This window comes from Hippoglossus stenolepis, chromosome 14, assembly GCF_022539355.2.
Source record: "Hippoglossus stenolepis isolate QCI-W04-F060 chromosome 14, HSTE1.2, whole genome shotgun sequence".
NCBI classification, from domain to species: Eukaryota; Metazoa; Chordata; class Actinopteri; order Pleuronectiformes; family Pleuronectidae; genus Hippoglossus; species Hippoglossus stenolepis.
This window is the reverse complement of record NC_061496.1, coordinates 21,867,579-21,894,964: the sequence shown is the minus strand read 5'-3', so window position 1 is coordinate 21,894,964 and position 27,386 is coordinate 21,867,579. Positions and strand designations below refer to the sequence as shown.

Below are 27,386 nucleotides of genomic sequence, written 5' to 3'. Positions count from 1 at the left end.
AACCCACCTCTCACCCACTGCTATCACTGCAGCTATAGGCCACACTATCCAAAGCGGATATTGCCTCCTGCTTCTCTTGCAAAAAGGCAGATTTTTTAAGTCAGAGCAGAGACCACGTGAATTTCCTGTTTTGAAGAGAGGCTCGGGCACTGAACTGCACAATCATCAGAATCCGGGGACAATGACTCAGTAGGCTGAGATCGGTGGACTTTGGTGGCTGCATCCTGGTGTGATTCGCTCTCCTCCACAGGGGCAGCGCAGTCTCAGCTTCCTCGTCCTCTCGTATCGCGCAGTGTGCCTTTAAAAGGTTGAACTCGCCGGTCCACAGACTGTGAGCCCTGGACTGCTTCCCCCCGCTCGGCTCAGCTGTGTGTACCTGTCCGCAGTGACATGGCATAGCGGCTGTGAGCAGCAGCAGCAGCAGCAGCAGGAGCATCTTCCTGCACCATGGACGCGCTACGACAGCCGAGTCGCAGCGCAGCCTGCGCAGCGCTGGACGCGATGGTGCCCGCGATGGTGCCCGCCTGGATCTTACTGAACACGGTGTCCGGACTGAAGGCGCAGGGCGACGGAATGGAGGAGCTCACCACCGAGAAGGAGGCGGAGGAAAGTCACCGACAGGACAGCGTGAATTTGCTGACATTCATTCTGCTGCTGACCTTAACCATCCTCACCATATGGCTCTTCAAGCACAGACGGGTCCGATTCCTCCACGAAACCGGGCTGGCAATGATTTACGGTGAGGTTGCGTGATGAATGCACAAACACACACACACACACTCACTCTCCCCTTCACAACCAGCACCAGCACCAGCACCAGCAGCTCCCCGCAGGCTCTGCGTGATTCAGGCTGTCCTGTGGTGCGTGTGCAGCGGCTGCTCGGGGACCGTGGGTCTGATTCAAGTCTGAAGAAACTGAGGCGCCTCCGCATTTCCAGCGGCTCACTCGGCTCCGTCTTAACTGGGCCCCAGCTCGTTTCTAGAAGGTGCTCTGGGCTGTTGTCGAGTCAACACCGCAGTCTGACTGACCTGGAGTCAGCCGCCTGACACACGTGAAGGCCTTCACACAATGTCGGTGCTGCCATACGTGAGATTACAGTGACCTTTAAGTATTTTATATGGTTTAACCTCCTATGATATCACTGAATTTAAAAAATACATATTATGCACTGTCCCAATACAATTTTGCTATTAATAACAGCTTCAATAGCCTAATGCTTGACTACTAACTCTCTTTTTAGCTCTGTTTTGGTCTCTACCAGAAGATTATTTTATATTCAATTTCTGCCAATAGATCCCTTTCACCTAAATCTCACACACTGGACCTTTTTTAAAGTATTTGGGGCCACATAAATGGCATCCCTTAAAACTTTTCTCTGGTTCTGCCTTGGATTTTTATAGCCTATAGCTTGACCACTCACTCTCTTTTTAGCTCTGTTTTGGTCTCTACCTGCTCCTCAGGGAAATATCTGCCTCCTTATCTTCTAAATGCTACTATTTGTAAAGTGTCATTTGGTGCTGGTTAGGTATACATGCAATGGGTTTACCGAAAACCCAGTTTCCACTGAACATAGCTGCCCTTTACAGGAAAAGAGTTTGATCAAGGTCGTGAAATTGAGCCAGAAGTATAAAGTCGTGGCGTTTAAATCGAAATAATGAACTGATGGAAGCTAAATCCGTCCATAGAGCTGAAGGGAATTGATGTTTTAGACTTCATGTAGAATATCTTCCTGTGAAATGCTTTATAAAGATGGCATATGGATGTGGGCCACATCAAGCAATGATGCAGCACTTGTGGCCCGGACAAAATGGATGTGAGCCTAAAGTTGCGCATTTGAAAAATTGCAAAATTTGGCCCAAATATCCAGAAACAAAAGTGGGCCTTCCTTGCCAAACATGCAGGGCTCTAGGCAAGGTGTAATCTAAAACCTAAAGTGACCCGTGCATGGTGAATATGGCCTAAATAGCACAGAACAAATTTGATTCACCTTTGGTGCCTTTAGTTGACATGCGGTATTGCTCTGGGTTGACAGTGTCTGGGGTCAAACAACATTGCTATGTGGGGCTCATTTTAAACGTTCAATATAACTTTAAAGCTTTCTAACGTCTTAACAGAGCAATGGGGAAATCACAGGGAAGGTAACGGGAAAAAATGTAAATACATGTTTTGCATGCGTTGTGCGTATCTACCCTCAAAATAAATTATTTGTGCAGATTGCAGTCAATACTCTCAGCAACATATTGATCATTCTTCTGCCAAAAAAAAAAGGGTGATTATACCTTCTCACCATCGTCTCAGTTTGTTAAAGGCTATGAAATTATAGTATCAAAGCAGCCGAAAGCTGAGTTTTTCTATAAATATCCATCACTGTGGTGGGTTGTCATCAGCTGCATCCTGCATATATTTCTATTCCAGTGAGTTCATTACATTTATTTCTACAGGGACTTGCTACATAAAGTACAGGACATTCACTGGACAGGCTAATGCAGCATATGCGGTACAATGTGTACCCTATGAGCACATTTGGAAAGCCTAACTGTGAAAACAACAGAGGATGGTCCACTTTCCTAGCAGATACATTCAGAGAAAACTCCTCAATCAACAAACCAAAGGGTGATTAAATGACCCGATCAGTCCGAAACCACGGCAACGGCGTGCACCAAGTCGTGCTAAGCTAAACAGCTTCAGAGCAACAGGGAGAATTTTGGTAATTCTGTTTTTCTTCGTAGCTTATCAAAATGATCCCAGTCAGTCGATGCTGCAAATGTCACTTATTAACTAGAGATCTCGAATGGAAAAAGTCAGAGTTTGACCTGTTTTTTAGTATGTTTAGGGAAAAAAAGGCTGTTCTTTGGTAATTTTTCCCCAAGTTGTTGTTTCATTTACAATCATTGATGATGAGCTCCAGCAGGAAGTTATGACCAGGCAGAAGGTCAAAAAACTAAAAAGGATTTATTGTTTCCAGAAGTGGCCACATCATTTTTATTTTGTGGTTTGCATATATGCATTTACAATATGTGTTCCAAATGTATAAATAGGACAGTTTGGTTTCTATGTATCAATGGCAAGTTCATAACTCATGCTTCTAGGTATATTTTTTTATGTGGATTCAGTTTGATTTCATGAAGTTTAAACCTACTTTGTGTTGGATCAGACTGTTTATATTTGTTGGACTGTCACAAATATCAAAGTGATGACAAATAGAAACCTTGTCACTGTATTGATCATGTGTATAAAGAGCAGCCTCAACAGAAACGTGTATCTTCAGTTAGTTACTGTGGCACAGTGATGCAGGGAACATGAATACAGCTCAGTGGTGTCACAGTTTAAAAACAGGAAACCATCCATGAGCTGGAAAGAACCTAAAGTTTGTGACCACTGTCATTTGTTCTACATAAACTGGCACTAGAGACGCTTTAATACTCAACTAGTACTCAATGTCAAATCTGTGCTTGTTGCAAAAAATGAGCGTGATATATGTGGTCAACCTTCTGGTAGGAAGAAGCAGCGAGTGCAGTGCTGGCAGCTCTGCTTGGCCATGTCTCCTGCAGATAACTGCTGTCTGAGCAGAGGATTTATGTTCTCGAACTGCCTGCCTGCCTCCTCCTGGATTTTGCACTCCCCACAAGCTTCTCCTTCACTATCTCCCCATTTTTCTCTCTGTGTCCTGCTGCTCTCTGTGTGACTCTCTGATCCTGAGGGCTTGTAAAGCAGCAGCACCTGGGAAATGCTTAGCTTGGTGATATTTAGTGCTCCACATTAGCTGATTAATTACTTTGGTGATACCAATGAAAAGTGGCAGTTCTTTTATTATTCTGTCATCATCCCTCTCTTTAAGGTTTGCTGGTTGGTGTTATTCTGCGATACGGCATCCCTGCCACCAGCTACCACAACAAGACGCCCCCGAGCTGCTCTATGAAGGAAGGACCTGCTAGCACCCTGCTGCTTAATGTCAGCGGAAAGTTCTTTGAGTACACCCTCAAAGGGGAGATCAACTCCCGAGAGATTCACAATGTGGAGCAGAATGATATGCTGCGCAAGGTACCAGTCAGAACAAACTTTAATGGTTTATTTCTGCTGGTAAAATGTACCCTAATAATGCTTTCACTTTGTTTTCTCCTCCAGGTGACATTTGACCCTGAAGTATTTTTCAACATCCTGCTGCCCCCTATCATTTTCCATGCTGGCTACAGTCTAAAGAAGGTGAGATTTGTCATTCAAAGCTCAGGATCTGTGACTCTGTCAAGGCTGAATTTGTACGATACACTGCAGCATGAGCTAATGTTGTTGCAGTAGTGCCAAGTGAACATACCTGCTGCCACAGACTGCTGTTTCATTGGACAGATGCTTACCTAAGAAAAGCTCTCATTGGCCAGGCTGTGAGGGCTTTCAGAACATAAGTGGCCCTTTTGAGGGGAAGTCCGAAGCAGATGTCTTTCATTTCCTTTCTGGCATTTGCACAGGCAAAGAAAAAAAAGGGCCGATGGTGACAATATAAGCCATTTCTGCTTTTGATTGTTGTAGAGCAACCGATTTGTATTACTTAGGGAACTGTTGGAGTAGCTCTGTGCTTTATTTTTTGTAATAAAGCACTTTATCATTATTACAACCATACTAGGACCTGGTCTCTTGGCCTGTGTTCTGGAGCTACTTCAGAATGATTCCTTGTCATTAGTGAGTCCTCCTCAAACAGTTTTACAATATACTCTCACTTTTTATTGTTTGTGTGCTTTACGTTGTGTGCAGAGCTTTTTTATAAACAGTCTGTGGTGCAGAGTGAAGTTCGAAAACTGTGTGTTCATCCTACCTGGTTTATCTGCAGTGAAGATTTTACAGTCATTGTAAATAGAATGAAACAGAATTTGTGTTACTACTGTTGTGTGGCTTATTTATTTTACTAGTGTAATTTTTTCATACATTGCATGTCTGCTATTTCAGGTTTTTGTTAATCGACACAATATTCAGACCCAAGTTTAGATATTTTGAAAAGTATACACTCTGCAATGCCCCTCAGTGTAAAAGCCTTGCAGCAGCAGGACGAACATTGTGCTCTCACTGTGAAGACAAATTGCTAACCAGGAAATAATTATGTGAATGCCATGACGTAGATCTGCACCTGTCGCGGGTGAGTCAGTCTGTGTCTATGTAGGTGTCTCAGTCCAATACAGTGAAATAAGAATAATCAAATAATCTGTCAGCAAATTTGAATGCTGTTTGACCCAGACCGTGCTGTTATTTATCAGATGACATAGAAGAAGACATGTTCATATCGGTCCGCAGACTGTTGAAGCACGTTGCCCAGCCCACTCACACACTGACTGCTACAGAGCACTGATCACCTGTTTATTATTTATTAATATTGAGCTCACTGTGTGTCCAAATCTTAACAAACTCATGAGATATGCATTCCACAGACAGAGAGATGTTTGTTGAATTAGTTGGTGGATTTACAGTATGAGCAGGTGGTGCTTTTAATGCGTGAGAATTGTGGGTAGATGATCTCTAGCATAGGTGCATTAATGTCCGAATCTTGAAATAATGGAATGTTTTTTGCCTTGTCAGTGACATGGCTCTAGGGGTGGCAATGTTACTTGGTCCACCTCTTTGGTCTAAACTGAAATATCTCAGCAGCTGTGTGATGGGTTGCCATGAAAGTTTGGACAAACATGAATGGTCCCCTAGAGGATGAATCTTGCTGTTTGTGTTGATGCCCTCTTATTTCCACCAGTTTCATAGTTTAAAACCAAATACCTGCAAAACTACCTGGATTTCCATCAGCCCCCAGTGTAACTTGGCCAGCAAGCGACATGCTAAACTAAAGAAGACATCAACTTGGCAGCATTGCCACTGTAATGTTAGCATTTTACGGAAAGAAGTACAACCTCACAGAAATGCTCACTTGGCTCTATACATTTTAACACTCTACAGAACATATTACATACTAACTATCTTCAAGACATATCACATACTAACTCTCTAGTGTTTTAAATGAACTCTCTACAGATCATATGACACACTAACTCTCTTGAGTACATGCTGTGTACTGTACATATTACATACTCATATAACATACTAATCATCATTGTGTACTGTCAGTATACAATAAAACAACATGCATACCAATAACATGCTTAACATTTTACCATGTCAGAAAGTTGCATAACAGTTCAATCTAACAACAATTCAGTTGTCTGGTAATGTGCACAGTAAACTTTACTAATTGGAGGGGAAATCTATTTTAGGATCAACAATATTTTCATTTGTTTCCCAAGATCTTTCTACATGTTTCACCGCTGCCCACAATTTAGTTTTTTCTTTTTTTTTTAAACCAGCAGTGCAATGCTCCTCTATTTCCTTCCTGCGTGTGTTTTGAGGGCAGAACAGTGTTCATCAACAGCTCACTCAAACATCTACAGTACTTTTCATGCACGCTCACTCGTCTGAGTATATTACATTGTGATGTTTTTCCAGTATGAACACACTTCATACTAAAAACTTGCTTAGAAATGTCGTGTGACATTAGGATCATGCTTTAGTCTTGTTAATTGAAAACACAATATTAAATATCATTTCAAATGAATCTGCAATGAAAACGTTGTTAAAATATGACATAGTTGAATTTGTCTGCTCAGTATTTTGTGTTAATTTTACACTGATTATAAGATCCCAACGTTTCACATGATGAAACCAGTGTTTTGCAATTTCTTTCAAAAATGACTTAAATTATCAATCGATTATCAGAATTGTGGATTCATTTTCTGACCATAAATCAAGTAACAGCTTGACTTGCTTCATCATTGTCAGATTGATTCGGCGCAATTAACATTGGTTTTCCAGAAAAACAAGACGCCTTCTATTTTTTCTTTGTATTTCTAGTGAAAGTGGAATTTGCTGAGTCAAACAACAGATCTCAGGAAATGGGAAACAGGAGGATCTGTCAGGCATAGAAATACAAATGTTTTAAATGAAATGTTGCAACAGGAGTACATTTTCAGCAAAATGTTACCAGCTGCAGAAACCGAGACAGATGAAGTGTGAGGCCCTGAATGTTTGTGTCTGTCTTGTCCATTCAGTTAATAATGTGCTGTAGATCATTCTCACAGAACTTCAGCTGATATTGACACGTCAGCATAATAACCTGCATATCATCTAACTGAGCTGTCACAGAAGATCTGTTTCCTGTTTACTCAACTTAAACATCAGTCTTTTTTCTTCCATTCAGTTTTCTTCAACAAGAGTCCCTTCAGGCAGTCACTGAGGAAAATACACATTTCCTTGAAATATTCAAATCAGCCTCTTTTTTTCTTTTCTTAGAGTGCAAAGAGAGAGCTCGAGTTGGAAGTGATGTGGAGAGGCCTATTTGTTTAGCTTGTTTCTTGTTTGTTTTACAACCAGTCAAACAACTAAATCTGCGTTTGTGCTTCAGGCTTTGCTTAACAGGGAGTGACTCAGGTCACTGGCTATAAATGACCTTAAGCACAACGTTCATTGTTAAAAGACACAAGAGGAAACAGAAATGTAATCGGTTTGAGAACGTGTAGTTTGTGAGAAAGAATCTACGGTGCTAACTTAGTTCACTTATATTCCAACATAAAACACATCAAGTCCCTTTCTTATTATTTGGGTCTCAATTAAAATTCAGACATTCAAAAGTTACATTTATCTGTATGTAAATATGTTTATATTGATAAAACTGAGACGTAAAATGTAAAAAGGCACTTAGGCAGGTGCACAGTACCAAGTTAGATCTTAAATACATATTGTTTGTGCTATTATGGTTACATGGGAGTGAAAAACGGTTTGTTATCGCCACTGTGCTACAGAGTTACTCCAGTCAACAAGGTCATGAAAGGCACTGCAGTGTAGAAGAATATTTAGAAGAAGTTCCACATAAATTCAAATTAATTTCCCCACAAAATATGTGCTTTGTTTCCTGTAAACCCACTTTTCCTATGCCACCTCAAAAACAACAAATATTTTCCATCCTTATTGGGTTGAACGTGTAATCATTAGTAGAATAATGGGTTGCTTGTCAGCAGCTACCAAAGGCTAGTGCTATATGATATCGTATTTTAATTCTCTCTCCTTTCCTTTGCTCATCTCCTTTTTCATCTTCTAGAGACATTTCTTCAGGAACCTGGGCTCCATCATAACATATGCGTTTCTTGGCACTGCCATCTCCTGTTTTGTTATTGGGTGAGCATCTACTTTCTGTTCCTAAAATTCAAAATGACAAACTCAGTGTACATCAGTGTAATCCAACCCCGGTCCATGTCCAGGAATCTGATGTACGGTGTGGTCAAACTGATGCAAGCGGTTGGACAGCTGACTGACAAGTTCTACTACACTGACTGCCTTTTCTTTGGTGCTATCATGTCTGCCACAGACCCAGGTATATGGTGATCACTCTCAGACAGTTTAGAGAATGGAATGTCAACAATTCAGTGTCTGCATGATTTTCTTCTCTTTTCTGTGTGTAGTGACGGTGTTGGCCATTTTCAACGAGCTCCATGCAGACGGTGATCTCTACGCTCTGCTGTTTGGAGAAAGCGTCATGAATGATGCAGTTGCCATCGTGCTTTCCTCGTAAGTCACATCAAACCCACATCTGCAAACCCTATAACACTTTCCTTCCTGTTATACCAGACCAACGTTTTACCTACGTGTATGTTTTTTTAAAACCCTCTTCCCATCTGGTGTTAAAATTCAATACTCATGTGTGAGACAGAGCAGCAGAGCTTTGCACCTCGCCTCCTCTTGGCAGACAGACAGCACTCTGCCTCCCTCTGTTGGAAGATGTCCAATCTCCTCCTAGTACAGATTTCTTTTATGACCACATTTCATTAAGCTAAAAATGAAAACAAATTCATTACGACCACAGATTATTTGACAAAATTAGATATTGCCATAAATATAAGGATATAAATCAATTCAAAACATTACTGGGAAATTGATGATTTTTTGTTTTCTGTATTTCAGGTCTATTGTGGCTTACCAGCCCAGCGGAGCAAACACACACATGTTTGATGCTGCAGCCTTTTTCAAGTCAGTGGGGGTTTTCCTGGGTATATTCAGTGGCTCCTTTATAATGGGTGCAGCTACTGGAGTTGTCACTGCTCTCATATCCTTCTATTAATGCCTGCTTTAAAAATGAAAGTACACATTTTTTAAGTCTAATTTCCAGACTGAGCTGTTTCTTGGAACAGTCCCTGCATTATAGTGTTGTTCCTTAACACGGCCTCCACGTCACCAAGTTCACCAAGCTGCACTGCTTTCCACTGCTGGAGACGGCCCTCTTCTTCCTCATGTCCTGGAGTACCTTCCTGCTAGCTGAGGCCTGCGGGTTCACAGGTGAGCTGGGGAGGAAGTGGTTGCAGTTTGGGAAGTAAGCACAAGACAAATGTGGTCAGGATTTTAGTACGAAACAAGACAAAACTGGCACAGTCTCCTTCTAAAATTTTGCAATGTTAAAGAAAGTGATACAAATTCCTCAGCCCCCTGATCTGCACCAAAATGTTATGGGTTCCTCCCTGACCAGTACCTCATCCTTCCACCAGTTTCATGGTAATCCAACCAGTAGTTTTTGTATAATGTTGCTTACAAACAAACACATATACAAACAAACCTTTGGGCATGGGTAGCAACAACTATGCCTATGACTCCATACCAAAACTTTGTATGTGAAGTCAATGTTAGTTGTCCTACCATATATGAAAAATGCACCTAAAAGGACTTAAAAATACAAATTTAATGCAAATAATAATCAGATGATTATTTTAACTAGAAAGACACTCAGTTGAGCATATTCCTCTGCCAAGCCCCAACAGCCCATAAATTCAATCATCTGCACCTAATTTAACACCCTCATAGACATCAGTCCTCTAAACATAGATGATTTATTTTTGCACCAAGATACATGAAATGTCTCAAATGTTAAAGAAATTGATTAAAACAAATATTTTTTGTTTTGTGTAGTCTTCCTTAAAAGCAAACTTGTTTTTGGTAATAAGACTTTATGATGAGCACTTCACACAAGGAATAAATAGATTTTTCTGCATGTGAAGAGCTTCTTCTATTTCTTTGTCAACATGTGGGCTTTTTTTCTACATGATGGAACATAAAAGAGTTAAGATGGACTATCAAAAGACCCTTTAGTCATTAATATTTGAGAAAAAGACGACATTGTTTCAGATAGGTGGGAGATTTTTTTGTGCTCAGTGACAACTGCACTTTACCCAGACAGAGCCTTTTTATTCCACGCTCTCTCACAAGTCATTGATTTGTTCTAAATGACATAATTATGGGCACTTTAAACCACTTAGTGAACAGAATGTGTCTGTTACACAAATGAAACGTGACAGGGGCTTAAAACAGATTATGTAGCAAATGTGCAGTAGATAAAATGAATAGATAATATATGAGTTCGTATCAAAAGCGTCAAGAGGACTGAGAATCTTTAGTTCAGATGTTTTTACATAATCACTGCAGCGAATGAATTGTCACATTGTGTATTCAAATTATACAGCCCGGTCACTGTCACAGTCACTGTATTAATGCTTTTGAATGTTTGTTGTTCTGCAGGCGTCGTGGCCGTGCTCTTCTGTGGCATCACACAGGCTCACTACACGTACAATAACCTCTCCGAAGAGTCCACAAAGAGAACCAAGCAGGTAGCATCTGACCACTTCCTGTACACATGGCCATATTTATTTTGAACCCCCTGATACTAGCAACCGGGTGCTCGGCCCCTGGTGCCAGATGGCTCCATGATCAGCCTGCTGTGACCTTAATCAGAGCTGTCTGAGGACGTCCCTCCTGACACGACTGTTTAGTTTCCCAGAGGGGCTTCAGTCTTGAGGACAGGCAGTAGATTAGCTTGTAGGCAACACGCGGTGTGACACATTTTGGATCCATGCTCAGAATATCTTGGCAGTCTTGTAATTCAGTTGCAAAGACAGCTATGTGTGCGCATCAAGGTTAAAGCACTTCGCTTAGATTAAAACAAAAATCATCAATCATCATTTCAGCTATTTTTCACTTAATTTTTGGGCTTCCATTTTCATTTGTCTCTGTGTCAGCGTGCCCTTGCCTCTGTCTCGTTCCTCCTGCTCAGAGCATGATAGAAGCAGTGAGCTCTGTAATCATCATGGCAGCCAGAGAGTCTGCGGCTCCATCACACTGGGAGAGAAAAGAAAAAAAACGACTCCCAAAGCCCCTCTGGATTCTGAGGGGATAGATGAGGAGCTTAGCTCAGAGGACCAGGCAGTGCAGTGTGAAAAGATATAAGAAATTCTCTTACAAAGCTTCAAACTTTAAAGCATCTTCCTATGGATTTGATCTATATTCTTGTTGTGTATTCGTACATTTCTAAACTGACACTATCATTAATATTGTATGTTTCTTGCAGCTCTTTGAGGTCCTTCACTTCCTCGCTGAGAATTTCATATTCTCCTACATGGGCTTGGCTCTGTTCACCTTCCAGAACCACGTCTTCAGCCCCATTTTCATTATCGGGGCTTTTGTATCCTTTTTGTGCACAACCAGTATGAATGTTTCTGTCTCCAGTCAGCAGAGAACTAGATGTTTCCACAGCTGCAGAAGTGGTAATGCCTTGAACTTTGCTGTGATGTCCCTGTAGACAGGTCATAGTCGACTCCAGATGTATGTCGCCCTCCAGTCCAAAGTCAGGGTCTCCTGGGGAGAATTTTTGTTTCTCCCTCCAAAAAAGCAATCAAATCCTTCCAAGAAAGATTTTACTGTTAAACCTTTAAGTTTCCTTTCATGTGTAGTTAGAGTCACACACTGCTCCCTGAATCTGTCCAGCACTCAAATCTTCAGTCAAATACTTCTTGACCTGTATGTCAGATTGCCATATTCATTGGAAGAGCCTTCAACATTTACCCACTGTCCTTCTTCCTCAACCTCGGTCGAAGGCACAAGATCAAGGGAAACTTCCAGCACATGATGATGTTTGCAGGTATGAAAAAGCCAGTTCAAGTTTTGTTTTGAGAATATTACTGTATATGCCACTTTATATTATGTATATTGTATATTACATTATATCTGTACAGGAGAATAGTGCCTGTCTTATTCCACACACACTCCCTTCTCTCTCTTAGCAGTACCAAAGGTCAGGTTATAGATAAAGGGCCAACCAACAGTACATTGTAGTGTCTACGCTTAGGGACTTTAATATCTGACTCAGATGTGCCAGACAGAGAGGCACCAACTCTAACTCTTTTGCGTATTTCACCAGTGGAAAGATGTAAGGACACAATGTGATTTAGGAATGCATACTTTAGGCTTAACCATCCAGTAGTTTGCGAACACCTACATGTAACATTCTAGCCACTCATGGATGTGCTGTTGGAATGGGTGACGCAAGTAGAGGGAGATATATGGGGATGCTGTGGGAGACATCTTCAGACTTGGGGGTGACAATTGCTCATGTTACTCTGTTAGCGTTTGTATATTGTTTCACCTTCTGGTCTCCTTGATGCCTCAACTCTACATTAAACTCTTCTGCATAAGACATCAGCTGCTGCCTGAGTTCTCCTTTCACCAGCTTCCAGAAACCTTCCATAACACCTCTGATTTGTCATAATTCGTGGTTGAATGTTATCAGATGATTTTCTCTGGGCGGGGGGTCTGATCCACTGCAGGTCTGCGAGGTGCAATGGCATTTGCTTTGGCTATCCGGGATACTGCCACCTACGCCCGGCAGATGATGTTCACCACCACCTTGCTCATCGTCTTCTTCACTGTGTGGGTGTTTGGTGGTGGAACCACGCCCATGTTGTCCTGGCTACATATCAGGTAACATCACATCCATTAAATATTGTCTATGATGATGATCATCACATCTTTCTGCCCTAGAAGAAAATCTATTCAGCTTCATTTATACATTTGGTTAAACGTTAAAAAAAAAATATATATATAGATATTATTATTTATTTTTATATACAATTTTTTTACGACAATATGTAGTTCCTCAAATCCACCTGCTGTGGACTAGTCTTGTCCTGTGTGGTAGGACTGTCCAGGAGATGGGGCTAGAGTTCTCCTACAGGTCTGCTGCAGGCTTTCTGTCTCCCAGCTCTTAAATCCAGAGTCTTTATAAACTGTGACCTTTGTAACATCTGTGCAGACATCCCAGCATTCACTGGTACAGGAAGTTCGACTTATGAGCCATTTACTCTAAGATTGATCACATGAGCTCTTAAATTAAGAGTGATGCTAAATCCAGTTATATCAGCTCTTTATCACCAGGCAGCAACAACACTGTCCCAACTTGAGATGTTCTCAGCGGTTGGACTGTTCCTGTAGTGCTTTGCTTGTGTCTGTTTGTAGCCCAGCCTCACTTATTTGTGTCTGACCGTGATGCACTTGGAGCTTGTATTTGTCATGATAAAGCGGATTATGGGTTGGCTGTGTGTGTGTGTGACAGCATGTGACAGAGTGAACAGCCTCTGTTTAATATGGGTAATGCCTCCTCGGGCCGAGCAGAAACTATTGTTTGGTGGAGGTTAAGAGCGCTGCCAAAATCTCCACATGAACCCATTGCCATGGTTACAGGGACATGTGGTGCATGGCAGGCGGATATCGGCCGTGCTCCACTGTGATTCTGGTTATCGTCCTATTTACATGTGCATACATTTACAATTTTTACACCTTTTTGGGAAACACCTTCAAAGCCCTGCAAATTAGTAGGACATCATGTTGCAGAGGACTTAATAAATCTACTATTCTATATCTGTTAATTTTTTTTTCAAATATACATTTTACGATAATACTAAAGATTAAATTTGCAAGATATAATTTACTATTTTTGTGAAAATGAGGCAGCCCTGTTGAGGCAGCTGGGTTGATGGAGGATGTGATGGAGGACCAGTGCTGGGATGGCAGAGGAGACGCTGCTGGTTTGTGTTATTGGGTTTTGATGGATGGTCACTGATCCTCCGCAGTGCAGCCACAGAAAGAGATAGAGATCCTGTGTGCTCACGTTTGGTCAGAGTAGAGCAACAAATCTCTCAATGAGGAACATATTTGGGTGTGTGTAGTGGTATTTGCTGAGTTCATTGTTTTTACACGATTAACACTGAGGAATAAGTGCTTACAATTTTAGATTGGGTTGTGGTAGAGTTTTACTGTAGTACCTACAGTGGCACTCAGTAAAGTGATGCCTCCACCAAGGCCCAACAATCCCCTTAAATTAAATAATTTGCACCAAATTTCCCGCACTCATATCCCACTTTTTCACCAAGGCAGTGCCAGTTCAGAGCCAGTGCTAAATTTGCAATCTGTTCTTTTTGTTTCGACGGCCAAAGAGCTGGCTCCTACATCGCCTCAATCAGAGGCTGGGGGTAGGATTATCGTGACCAACAAGACCAACCAAAAACTTTTGTTGTGACCACCATTTTTAAAAATCAGCGAGCACTAACAGCATAGTCTGCAGCGATAGTAATGGATGCGAAAACGAGGCAGCAGTGGTACGTGGATCAGTTCTCTAAATGTGCCTGATTTCTTAAATTAAAAACCATGGGAAAACTGAAAATATTATAAAACGCCCGGTGAGTAAGGAAAGTGAAAATGATTTTCTGGATCCAACCCCAGATCCAGATCCACACCAAAATGTTATCTTCCCTGACCCACATTCTTCCACCATGTTTTCTGGTAATCTGTCCTGTAGTTTTTGTGTAATCCTGCTTGTAAACAATCAAAAAAACAAACTGAGAAAGGTGAAAACATGACCTCCTCTGCAGAGGTAACAGAACTTCTCAAGTTCTCAACAACAATTGATTTTTCAAAAATGCGTTCAGCTGAAACCTTTGAAATAGTTAAGGTGCTGACAAAAGCTGAAGTGGCAGACAGTTAGAATGGGAGTTAAATTAAAAGTGACTAAAAATAGATTGATTGGCAGCTACAAAGAAAGTGTAGAAATGTTAAATGAAATGTGGCCGAGCTTGGCTATCTGGCTGTAGCTGTTCCATTACTGTCACTATTATGGCTTTAACATTAGCTACAGCTCTGCACATGCTGTAGTTGCATAGCCCGAGAGAATGCATTTTAAATGGACACTGCCAGGATTTGAACCTGATACTTCTCAAATGACACACATGTCACCTCAGTGGTTATTGGCTACAATCAGAACACGGCCATGTTGAGAAGAAGCTGAAGTTGCAGTCCAAATACAATCAGTGGAAGAAGTCTGAATTATATTTTAACTGGAAGTGATGAAAGAAGTGTGATAAACTGAGCAAACCAGGTGAAGTATAATCAAACATCAAATAAGAATTGAGTTTGTTTGGACATGTAGAAGTGGAAAAGCAGTTGAATCATCAGTTGAAGAGTTCTAGCTGTTTTATCCAGATATTTTTAGTGTGCATGCCTGAACATCTGCTGATCCTCTGTCTGGGGATTAGTGCATGTCCCCAAAACACAGGATCATATTTGGCCAAGACTGTTGCCAATTACTGTTTTTAAAAAAAGAAAAAAACACTGGGTGGTCACTGTTATCTGCTTAAACTCTCATTTATGCTCAGTCACTCCATTAAATGAACACAGAGCAGCAAAATAACTTTTCCACTTGTGAGCAACTTTGAAAAACCATATTTGTATCAGATGAAAAGATCAAAAGTGAAAGTTCAGAGATTTGTGTTGCACTGTGACCATTCCAGTTACTCAAATGTTGTTTTTACGCAGAGGAATTCCACAAAAAATGTTGATGAATGTGTATGTTTATGATGTGACAGAGTTGGAGACAGCACAGCGTTGCAGGAGCAGCGACGTCAGTACGGAAAGTGGAAGTACTTCAGGTGCTGTATATCTACATGTGTATAAACTGAGTGGTGTTGGGAAAGCGTGCGCTGACCTCAGATGGGAATCTGTCTCTTCATGGTTTACTTCTGTTTTTGTGGTGAAGGGAAAATTGTGCATCCTGTGAAAAAAAAACGAGACTCTCATAAAACATTAAGTATTTTTCAGTGACTCAAGTTGGGTGTTTGATCTCAGGATAGAAATGAAACGGATTGATTTCTGGTGAAGATATATTTCAGAAAAATAGACTGCCTCACACACCAGCTCAGCTCTGGTGGAGGTGCTGGTTGCGGAGCTGCCATAGTATGGGCAAGTGCTTTGTTCAAGGCTTTTCTCTGGATGTCTTGTCTGTTTTTCTGTTGAATCTCCATCAAATGCCTCAAGTTTTTAACACAGTGGTGTGAAGAGCCGACTTCCTCCCTGCGTTCCCCAGACAGCACAACAAACACGTGCGAACCAATCTAAAGTGGGTTCAAAAGAGGAAGGAAACAAGCTGACTGTGTGACTCTGGTTCCTCCATTTTGACTCTGGATTGCATGTCTTCCCTAGAAGAAAGACACCCTGCTGAAGAAATTACTTGTGAGGAATATTAGATGGATTTAAAGGGGAGGAGAGGTTGTGTTCAGGATTAGGATTAAAGGTCAGTGGGTGAACTGAAGTCTATGAAGCTCTCTCTCTTATGTAAGTTTATGAACCCGTGTGGCCACTCAATACTGTTTCTAATGATAGGAAATGTGAGTAAGACCTTGCCTCTCTCCTCTGGGGCCCCCTACCACTTGTGTCTTACAATCTCAGGTCCATTCCCCACAGATCCTCTCCGATACAGGCTGTCATCTGCCTCCTTCGTTTTGCAGATCCTCTGAGCACACTCCTCCAGATCCTCTCTCTTGTGTGTGTTAGTGTTTCTGTCATAGGTTACTACAGGGCACAAATTCTGGATGAAAACGGTTTTCCCAAATGCATCAAGGCTGAGTGGGTATGGTGAGGTTTAGGTTAGTGGTGAGGTAGTGGTTAAGGTTTGGGTAAGTCCCCAGGAAATACAGTTCATGCAAGTCTATGCAAAGTCAGCATATATGACATAAGACAACGGGCCTATCGTTTGTGTTTGAGTGTGTTTATTTTAAAGAGGAAAAAGTCCTTAAAGACAGTTGGATATTCGAGGCTTGCTCCTTCTCATGGTGCTAGAGTAGAAAAATGCTGTTTGTCCTTCACGCAGAGGGGATGTTTCTTCTGTGTGGCGGCCGTGGAAACATATAAAGATCGGTGCACACATTAGTTAAACCTCCCATTGCACAGTGTCAGCCGTTGATTCAGATGTAACCATGAAAGGCTGCACATCTCTGTCTTGGCCTGTGTCCATGAGGATTAAACTCAACTGCTCTAGAGCTTATATGACTTTAAAGTGCCCCTTTTTAAAATCTGCTTGTGTTGGGTTTAATCCTTCTCTGTTGGTAAGAGACACCCGGGGGGGAATTATTAATGCTCAGCTATGAAGACTAACAAAATGTACTGCAGTCACTTTTAAAGGGGTAGTTTAAAAAGAGGGAAATATGCTTTTGTTTTTAGCAAAGCGTTAAGTGCATTGTGGCAACTGCTTCTCTATAACTTTGTAAGTTCTTGACCTTACTATGTAAAGTGCCTTGAGAGAATGTTGTAATTTGACACTATACAAATAAAATTGAAATGGATTTGAATTTCGGTAAATATGCTAATTTTAGCTGGTTAGTTTAGCGGGACACAGCTAGGAAATGATTGCACCCAGCCAAGATACAGTTTGGAAGTCACCCCTAGTAGCACAAATGTTGTTTTTCATGGAGCTTTTCGGGCAGGTTTTTTTTTTTTTTACTTTTAGACAGATACAGGCTAGCTGTTTCCATTTTATATGCTAAGACAGCTAGCTGCTGGCTGCAGCTTATTTTTCACCATACAAATATGAGAGTGATGTATTGATTTTCTGATCCAACTCTTGGCTAGAAGGAAAAAAGCACCATGTCAAACCTCCTTTATGGTAATGTGATACACAGTAAAAAATCCCTGGGACAAAGTTGACCCATTTTTGGGTTAATACAACTCAGGCGCTGCTGTATAGTCGTACCAGAGACGTTATCGGGACTTTGGCTTTACACAGTGCCCATGGGTAGAAAACCAATGGGTGTCCAATTAAACACAAGACATGTGGGCAGTTTGGACCCAGTATTAGCGTAATTTGTTCTGATACTGTTTTGGTTTTTAGCTATCGTAATAGGTCATAACCCTAACCCTGAACTGTTATTTGCATTATTGAATATTGGTGACGTCTTTCCCAGTTTTGATATGCAGCTTCTTTTGTACAACTACCAATACATTTGAAACAGTTATGAGGCAAATGTAAAGCTATTTGTGCGTAACACCCGGTCTAAATGACCCATTGTTTTGGATTTGTGTGTAAAGGGTAAAGTTAAACCAGGATTGCGTCAATGTTACATTGACCCAAAGTGGGTCAGTTTTGAAATGCACCATGTTGATGTTAAGCATAGACACACATACTGTAACTAGTTCAATCACATGATGGATTAGTAGGTCCTGCATATGAAGCAGTCTTTGTCATGAGGTAATCGGTGACATGACAGTGATTTACCGCATTGATAAGAATCTAGCTTGTTTATTGTCATTTGCCTAACCCTAATTTTTATAAACTGTGAAATTTCTGTCAGCTTTTCTTTATTTCACTTTGTCTGTATGGGGTTGAAAGCTAATGCAGCATTTTTCAGCCACTGAAAGATTTAGCAACCCATCCTTTTGATGTGTTGGTTTTCAAAGCAACTTCTCATATGCAACAGAGCCACAATTAGGCCACATCTGCATTCTGCAGGTGCACCAGTCACAAAAAGACATAGGTCTCTTCCTGTGTCAAAATGAACCGTCTTCAAAATCATGACAAATTACTAACAAAAAGTCTAAGTGGCTGACAAATGATGCTGATTGTGCACTAATTTTGGTTACTTCAGGGTTAAGCATAATTTTTATGAGATGGTGATATTTTCTTTCTTTCCTCCTGTTTCGCAGAGTCGGTGTGGACCCAGATCAAGACCTGCAGCCCTGTGGAGACAGCTTCCAGGTCCTGCAGGGGGTGAGGATCCCACTCGGACTCTCACATATATTATTTACATCCTCAGCTTCTGCTATTGTCATTGCCGAAACAGTTCTGCTTATGCAGTTTTATGTTGACTTGGAGCACAGTCAGCAAGACTGACGACATGTAAATGATTCAATTTGTCGAGAGTAATGGGGGTGATTTCTTGAACAAGAAGGCGAAACTAGCATTTCTCCATTCGCTGCAGAGCACAATGTGCTTTCACTTACTTTTCTGTAAGTTTCCACTTATGATGATGAACAACTTCTACATAGAATATTTTGCTTGTTGAATGTTTTAAGCTGCATCCCCCTGTCCCATGTAGTTAAATATGAAGAGATGTATTTACACTACTACACATTAATGTAGTAATTATAATATTTAATCATTTTAACTTATTCTCAGTGGGGAGCATCACCCTGAAGCCTCTCTTCTTAACATGTGGATAACTTCAATATTAGAAAAGCTAGTTTAACTTTATTTGATTGTTGATGATTTGCCACAAGCAAGGATTTTTCTTCAGTTCTAAACTCTTACTTGAATGTTCTGACTTATACAGATAGAGAACAAACAGTAACATCAGTAACAATACACGACCATGGCTTTCATACACATGTATTGGCTGACTGCTGATCATATGATACTGTCATATTATATTGCTACTCATGGTTTCATGTTGCGTGTTATCCCAAATACATTTTCACTGGCCTAAATTAAATGATGAACCAAACTACAAGGCCATTCAGAGAACGTATACCTCCGCCAAAGCTGATTGGCCACTTTATCAACAAGTATTGTCAAAAACACCCTATATTGTAATCGTAAAGACAGGGGGAATCCTGGATACTCCTCAACTGATTCCTCTCCAAAAGTTAACAAATTCTGTCTTGGCCCATGCCCCACCCCTCCATCAAGTTCCAAGCAAATCTGTTCTGCAGATTTTGTTATCCTGCTAATAGACAGACCAACAGTCAAACAACAATGAAAAAATAACCTCCTTGGTGGAGATAATTAGTTATTAAGAATTACCAGGATTATTTTAGCCTGATAACAACATGATCGTAGGGATAAGTCAAGTCACATTTGAGGAATTGGCCCCAGGTTCTCATTGATCCATTTGTGTTTATGCAGCAAATCTAGAAGATGAGATCATGATGACTTTTTCTTGTGTTTCTGTAGGATGGCCCTCCGGGTGAAGGACAGAGTAAAACCAAACAGGAGAGTGCTTGGCTCTTCAGACTGTGGTACTCCTTCGACCACAAGTATCCTTTCTGTGCTGAGCTTAACTCAACCAAAGAGTGTTTGTGTATCAACTTCTTTTAGGCCACAGCTGTTTGAAGTAGCTCTTCGTGGTAATATGAGGCCCAGTCAGAAGGATTTTGTAGGGACTATCTTTTCTTTGTACTCTGTATAAGTATGAAGGCCAACAACGGCATATGTGCTGCAAGGCCAAAAACATTTCCATTGGGAGGATCGCACTGCAAATTCATAAATAATGCCAATTCAAAAACACATATGAAAATACATAACTAACCACTTGGCGTTGTCCCTACAGGCCTGGAGAACTTAGCATTAGGGTGTGTGTGTTTTTCCATTTGCCGCTTCTCTCCATTGTTGTATTTGTTGTGTATTTTTGTATGCATTTTTCAATTGGCACTGTTTCTGAATTTGCAGCACGTATGCCCTTTTCGGTCGCTGTATACAAGCTTACATTGTATACAAAGTCACACTTACAATTGATGTTATTGGATTATTCTATATTGGATCAGAATAACACACGAATCCATAAAGCGATTGCTGTGCCTGCTCCGTCTCATTACAAGGAACAGACATAAGTGAAAGTGTTTTAGCAGCTCATCCTCCCTTTTCCTCGTTGCTTTCCTCTCTGCGGAACAGTTGCCTCCCAGGGCGGCTGATTGTGTAGCTGCTTCTGATCGGAGCAGCTGTGTTTCACAGCGGAGACGTTCTCCCTGGTGACACGCGCAAGGCGCAGCTGAAACGAGCAGGGTGGATTTCTCTCATGTTCCAGCTCTGCAGAGGCTGAGATTAACATAGATAACACAGGCCTCTGATGCGTGGTGTGTACTGACTTTGCTCATCTCTGGGTACAGCGACTGCTGTTTTCAACCACTGAGTTTAATTTCTGTTGAATTGTACGTATTCTGACAGGAAGCAGCCTGCCTCGCCCCAAAGGACTTGTGACCTGACCTGTTGAACAGGGCACTGGGATTTCCCAGAGTGCAACACAGTCTGATTAATTACAAACAAGAGGCATAGGGTCCCGCTGGTTGACTCTCTGCTGCTCTGCTGCCAAGCATCACAAAATCACTTTATCCTCAACTGCTCACTGAATCTCATGCAGGTTTGAATTTGAAATGCATCCTGCTGCTGAACACCCCCACATTATTAAGCTATAATTCATCATTCACAGTGCGTTCATTTGGAGGTCACCGCAGGAAGAGAAGGACACAAGGTCTATTTAATTCATACAGCCACAAACCTTTGTTGGAATTAACTTGTGTAAAATGTGTTTTATCAGAACACTTTCTAATAAGTAAGCCATGTAAATGTTTTATAAGCTTTAACTAATACTTTATCAATGCATTATAAATTAACCATTAATATGAATTACTTGTGGGTTGTCACATTGATTAAAATCCTCCTTCTGCATGACAGTTTTGGTCGACTCTATAAATCAGCACTTTAAGAAAATGGCTGCAGGACTCAAATAGCTTATAAACACTTGCAACAGCAGCCCTGGTGGATTACTGTTTGCTCCCTTTATTATTGCTTTATTGACATTTGTATTTGCAGGTGTCTGACTCAATTTTGCTGATGGAAATTAGACAATCAGACTACGCTGCTTTTAACTAATAAATAATAGCGAGACATTAATAAGGGTTAGTGGCTGCAATTTTTGAAAATATACCAAAAATTCTTCAGTTATAGATGTTAATAGAAATCAATAGAAGATTGTGTTTCTGTCTGTCCCCTGCTTTTGTAAATCTTAATCATTAATAAGGAGTGGTTACAGTGAAATGTCGTTCCAAATGTTAAGCTGATAACAAACTGCTTTGGGCTCCACGTGCCCTGCAGCATGTTGTCGGTGGGTAGGTGGTCAGTCATGGGGGTGGGTTCATTTCATGGATTAAAGAACTAACGAGACAAAGCCCTTGCTGTGTCAGAGGAGGATTTCCTTGAAACCAAAGTGATGTTCTTCTTAAAGGCTTAAAAATGATCTGTCATGCATTAGCTAATGATTAATTAACCATAAACCAAGCAAGTCTTTTATAAAAGGTGATTTGCAATGAAGTAGAGCAGATAAGGAATATTGACTGCATTCAACTCGCCTTTTCTCGCCGTTGATGAACTCTTCAGATCATTTTCCTTTATTAACTATCCAGTTACCTGAAGCCCATCCTGACACATAGCGGCCCACCTCTCACCTCCACCCTGCCCAGCTACTGTGGGCCGCTGGCCAGCTGTCTCACCAGCCAACAGGCATACGAGGTCAGTGTCCACACACACAAACATAAAACTGTAAGTCTGCAGCAAGCACATCACGGCCGACCTGTGATCCCTGTTCACACTGCAGAAAGTGCAGAACCTCTATGCACTGGTACTTGTAAAAGGGGAAAGACAATCACATTCACATTCATGAGAATCAGATGAGAAAACCACTATTGTGTTTATATATGCTGAATATATAGACTGCAGCTGGTTCCCTACTTCATCACAAAGAGCAAGCCCGACTCTGTCCAGTGCCAATGTTTATCATCAACGCTTTGATTTAAGATTTATATCTTGTTTGTTTATTTGAACCGAAAGAATGGGGTTTTTCCTATTCAGCTTTGGACAGAGACAGGATAGTGATTACTTTCGCCTGTTTATAGTCTTTCTGTAAAGCTAAGCTAAGCAGCTGCTAGCTATTTCGACAGTTTCATTAAAGACACAATGAAATGATATATTTGTTTTCCAAATTCTCTTCACGTTTTCTGGTGCTGAGTATAATTTTTTTCCTTGTATCAAATAATTATTTTTCAGTATTAAATCAAAATGCATATTTTGCCTCTGTATAATGATATATTTAAAGTCTTAAACTAAGGGGCAGTAATACATCCAAACAAACTTGAGACTTGATAGTGTTCATATTGCAAAAATTTTGCTATTTCCAAATACAGCTGATAAAGACAAACAAATTTATTATTGTGATTTTTCATTTATTTACTATGATCATTTATTTTAAGACTATGATTTGTGTTCAAACTATGACACAATGATGTTGGTGCTGCTACAATAAAATAGCTTGGTTCATGATATTTTTTTAATTAGCCAAAACCTAATCATTCTGTAAAATGACTTCAAAGTGGTCATTTTTCTGTCCTTTCTTGTATTCAAATGTGAGCCCGGTGTCTCAGGAAGGCTCACTGTGAATACTGAAGCTATGTTTCTCTCAGGAGAACCGTGATATGGTCAAAATATTCCCAATGCCTGCCAGTAAACACACAAAGCACCAAGGCCTTCGGTGAGGGATAAAATAGATGGTCAAAAAGCCTTTCTGCATTCAGAGGGCACAAAAGACTCTTTTCAGCACCTCCTCCATGATGATCACTGTTCTGAAAGACACAGCGCTCTGATGTTTAAACCAACGAACACCCATTGAGGGAACGGTCACACTTGGATTCACTCTGGCAAATTCTCCTTTTCATTTCATATGAAATACTTTTTTTATTGTACTGTCACAATAACCCACTGAGCCTGTCGCAGTGGGGTTACAAATCTGAAGTTTATTTCCTTACTGCAAAGTAGAAATATTCCATAGCATCTCATTTCGCTTGTGGATATTAATATAAATTTTGAGGTAATAAAATGCCCTAAAGATTTTTGCTTCCCACTGACTTCAAACTGTAAACCATTTCAAATGTGGTTGTATATGTAGAGCACAAACTAATTTTGAAAAGATACTTACATTTTTTTTAAGCTTCATTTAACAATCCTTATTTCTCACAGAATATTTTTAATGAATAAGGCTGGCTGTTGTCTATACTTTTCTTATTGTCAACACATCCAAAGGCCAAAAACCGACCATACTCAGTATCTTAGTACTTTCTGACTTCCTCTGGCCTGTCTGTTGCACTCAGCCCAAACCCCAATGTTTCCTATTAAGGACACTAACCTTCCAAAAATAGAAGACAGCGATATATAAATATACTTTTACTTTCTAAAGAGGCTAAATCTTCTCTGGAAACATCTGGGCAGTGTAGTTTTTAGAAAACATGACTCAAACAAGAGTGTTGTGTGCTGTGGACTATTTTTAGCTGCAGATTAAATCACATTTGGTGCTTTAGTGAGTATTTACTGTAGCAGGATGGTGCACTGTATTTGGGGATTCACACGCAATAAACCAGTGTTGGTGTGTTCATGGTGATGAACAAATATGTCCCCTGAGTGCAACAGCGGGAAATAAATGTGTTTTTAGGTTATTGGTTTTGAACAATAATGGGGCTCAGTGGCACAAAGGGCTTTGGATGCAGTCAACTTCATGGGATTTGACAATGAGAAAAATGTAGAATATCATCAGAATCTCGCCTAAAAAGCTTTTTCATATAAATGTTTCTTCCCTTTGTCTTTATTTTACCAAATTAATTATGTTGGCGTCTTGATACAAATTGAAATCAGTTAAGTATATGTATTCTTACTTAGTCTTTGAATGGCAATTGTGTCACTATTTTAATTAGCAAGTGACCATACTCTTTTTAACACCACAGTGGATTCATTAGATTTTTTTTTTTTCACCATTTCCCCTTCCAGATAATTGTTGGAGAGAATGGGTAATGTGGTGATGTAACATTTAATCATTAAGGGTTTTTCTTGGGTTCCTTTAACAGATCAATCCTGTGTTGACACAATGTTAACTCATCCTGCCCCCCCCCGGGGACATGGAGGGATTATTGATCATCAGCCAGTCAATTAGATCTGTGAGGAGCTCCGGCTGAAGTTCATTGTTTTGCGTGTAGCTGTGCAGCCTGTGGGTTCCTGTGTTGTCTTTGTTTCAGCTGCTCTTTCAGCCAGTTGCTGCAGAACAGGCCATTAAGTGAAAGTCTCCCTGCTGTAAATCCACAGTGTCCCTTCTGAGCCTTTGCCCTCTGAACATCAGTCTGTTCATCTGTTCACGCCACATGCTCCCACACTGTGTGTCCTGCATCTGCGTGTGTCACTCCCATGTGTAACCCATCCCTCCCCTCATGTTCCACTGTGGATGTGCTTTCAGAACCACGAGCAGCTGAGGGACCAGGACTCTGACCTCATTCGTAGCGATGGCGACCTGACCTACACATTTGGTGACACTGCGATCACAGCCAATGGTGCGTCTGGCGGTGGGGGGGAGGGAGCTGCAGGGTCAGGCTGGAGCGTCAATGGAAAACGGAGCGGCAGCACCTCAGAGGAGGCACTGGAGCGTGAGCTGGACTCCCGCGAGCAGGAGCTGCTGAGCCGCGGCACGCGCCTGGTTTTCCCGATCGAGGATCATGTCTGACTTTCCCTTCCTCCCTGCCTGCGCTGTCGACTTCCCTGACCTGACCCCCAGACCGCCTCGCCCTCCTCTCTCTCCATATCCTGCGGGCAGAGCGTCCAGTCCTTCAGAGATAAGACAAAGTGGAGATATGGGAGCAGACAAGAGGGGAGGTTTCAGAGCGACTGAGCTCCCTCCAGGCCTGGAAGTAGAGTTCAAGGATCATTTCATCCTCATTACAGAGATGGTTTATTCTCCAGGAGACATGTGTCCTCAAGATCCTCTAACAGAGTTACTGTGATTCACTTTTATTGATATTGTCCTCTGCATAACCAGGGGAGAAACCATTATGCAGGATGTGGGGATGAAATAACCTCACGCAAGATTGAAACTGCACTTGTGACATTTTGTGTTTTTCGGCAGGAACGGAAAAGAGGTAGAAAAATTAATTATTGCCTGACAGCATGTCGTCAAATAATCTGACAAGTTTGATTTCGCAGTACATCAGTCTGTGACTGCGAAATGCAAAGTGACTCCTTTACACACACTGAAGTGTATACAGAAAATGCTGTGAAAGAGGCCAAACAAACCAACAGTGAACAGTTCCCAGATCAAACAGGAGCTCTGTGGTAGATGCATTTCATTGATATTGATCCCATGTTGCTAACAGACCATGTGTTTGGTATGTTTGTCAAGATTTCCTTTGTGTCACACAAAAGCATCTGTGTGGAGGCAGTGTGGCATGTGAGGAGGAGCACAGAAAGGGGCAGTTGTGTTGTGCCCTGGTTGTGTTGCCCTCTCAGCCACCGCAGCCCTGTCTTGAGTGAAATAAGAGGGGTGAAGAATGTGTGCATGTAAATAGCTACAATGCTGAGCTTTGTTCCATTTTAATCGGGACTGCTCCTTTCAGTGCATTACATCACATGACTGTTACCAATTGCTCTGTATATCTTGTCTTTGAGTTGACTTGGATCTTTTTTGTTTTTTGTGAAGAAGGAATGCTAATTTCCCCCAACTGTGAAAACTGATAAAAGATAATAATACAGTTAAAAAGTATTTTCAATACAAAAAAATAAACCAGACATTCATTATAATTGTTTAACTCTTTTGCAAAAATGATGTGTTTGCTGATTTTTAAAAGATATATCCAGTAAAATAGGACTGCAAATTATTTTCATTGACTATTAATCTTCTGATCATTTTTGCAATTAACCAATTAGCCATGTAGTCAATGACGGAAAGTATCCCAGTAAATGTACTCAAGCACTGTACTTCTGTCCTGTTTTGAGGTACTGGGGTAGGCGAGTATTTCTATTTTATGCTACTTCCACTGAACTACATTTCAGAGGAATATATTGTTCTTTTTCTCCACTACATTTACTGGACAGATTTACTTACTACACTTTTATGTGAAGATTTTGAAGAACAGATAATATAGCAAGCTTTTAAAATATAACACCTTATTAATGATTAAACCAGCGGTTTCCTCTTAGGTTTCTGACGTCTTGCACATCTGTTCTCTGCGGCACCAAATTATTTGTGGTTTCATTTAAATGAATGATCGAATGATCCAAATGAATAATTTCAGCAAAGAATAGAGAACTGAAACTGACCCTGTTTATACAGCTGCAGTTCAAACCTGCAGCAGTAACAGACTGCTTACTCACTGATGCTCCAGTATTAATCATCTACTGATGTAATAATATATCAGCTAAAAGGACCAGATTTATTCCACCACTGTGTTTAGTCAAGTTCATAAAAAGTAAAAGAAACAGTGAAAAGTCTATCACAGAGCCAAAGGTGATGTCATTAAATTGCTTGTTATTCTGACAAATGGTCTAAACTGTCATATAACAAAAAACAGCAGTGAAGTCTCACACTGGAGAAGCTGGAACCAGTCAATGTTTGGCATTTCGCTAAATAAATTACTAATATTGTTTACTTTAA

General features: G+C 40.9%; 1 protein-coding gene across 2 annotated transcripts; it reads left to right on the top strand.

Annotated features, from left to right (window-relative positions):
* The first annotated feature begins 161 nt into the window (after positions 1–161).
* Positions 162–27,386, top strand: slc9a7 (solute carrier family 9 member 7). 2 transcript variants are annotated; one of them, XM_035175951.2, is made up of 17 exons: positions 162–739; positions 3,839–4,041; positions 4,126–4,203; positions 8,120–8,196; positions 8,280–8,392; positions 8,481–8,586; positions 8,980–9,121; positions 9,246–9,351; positions 10,582–10,670; positions 11,408–11,521; positions 11,866–11,977; positions 12,663–12,816; positions 15,753–15,815; positions 18,862–18,925; positions 20,108–20,190; positions 22,333–22,438; positions 25,200–27,386. In XM_035175951.2, exons 1-17 carry the CDS (start codon positions 448–450, stop codon positions 25,461–25,463), a joined length of 2,166 nt encoding a protein of 721 aa, XP_035031842.1. In that variant the 5' UTR covers positions 162–447; the 3' UTR covers positions 25,464–27,386. The 2 variants fall into 2 exon arrangements, with proteins under 2 accessions (XP_035031842.1, XP_035031843.1); XM_035175952.2 differs by lacking the exon at positions 15,753–15,815 and having other exon boundaries at positions 165–739.

Coding starts and splice junctions, on each gene's coding strand:
- slc9a7 (XM_035175951.2), top strand. CDS start 448: ATGGACGCGCTACGACAGCCGAGTCGCAGCGCAGCCTGCGCAGCGCTG. Junction 740..3,838: donor CGGGCTGGCAATGATTTACG/GTGAGGTTGCGT, acceptor CCTCTCTTTAAG/GTTTGCTGGTTGGTGTTATT. Junction 9,122..9,245: donor CTGGAGTTGTCACTGCTCTC/ATATCCTTCTAT, acceptor CACGGCCTCCAC/GTCACCAAGTTCACCAAGCT.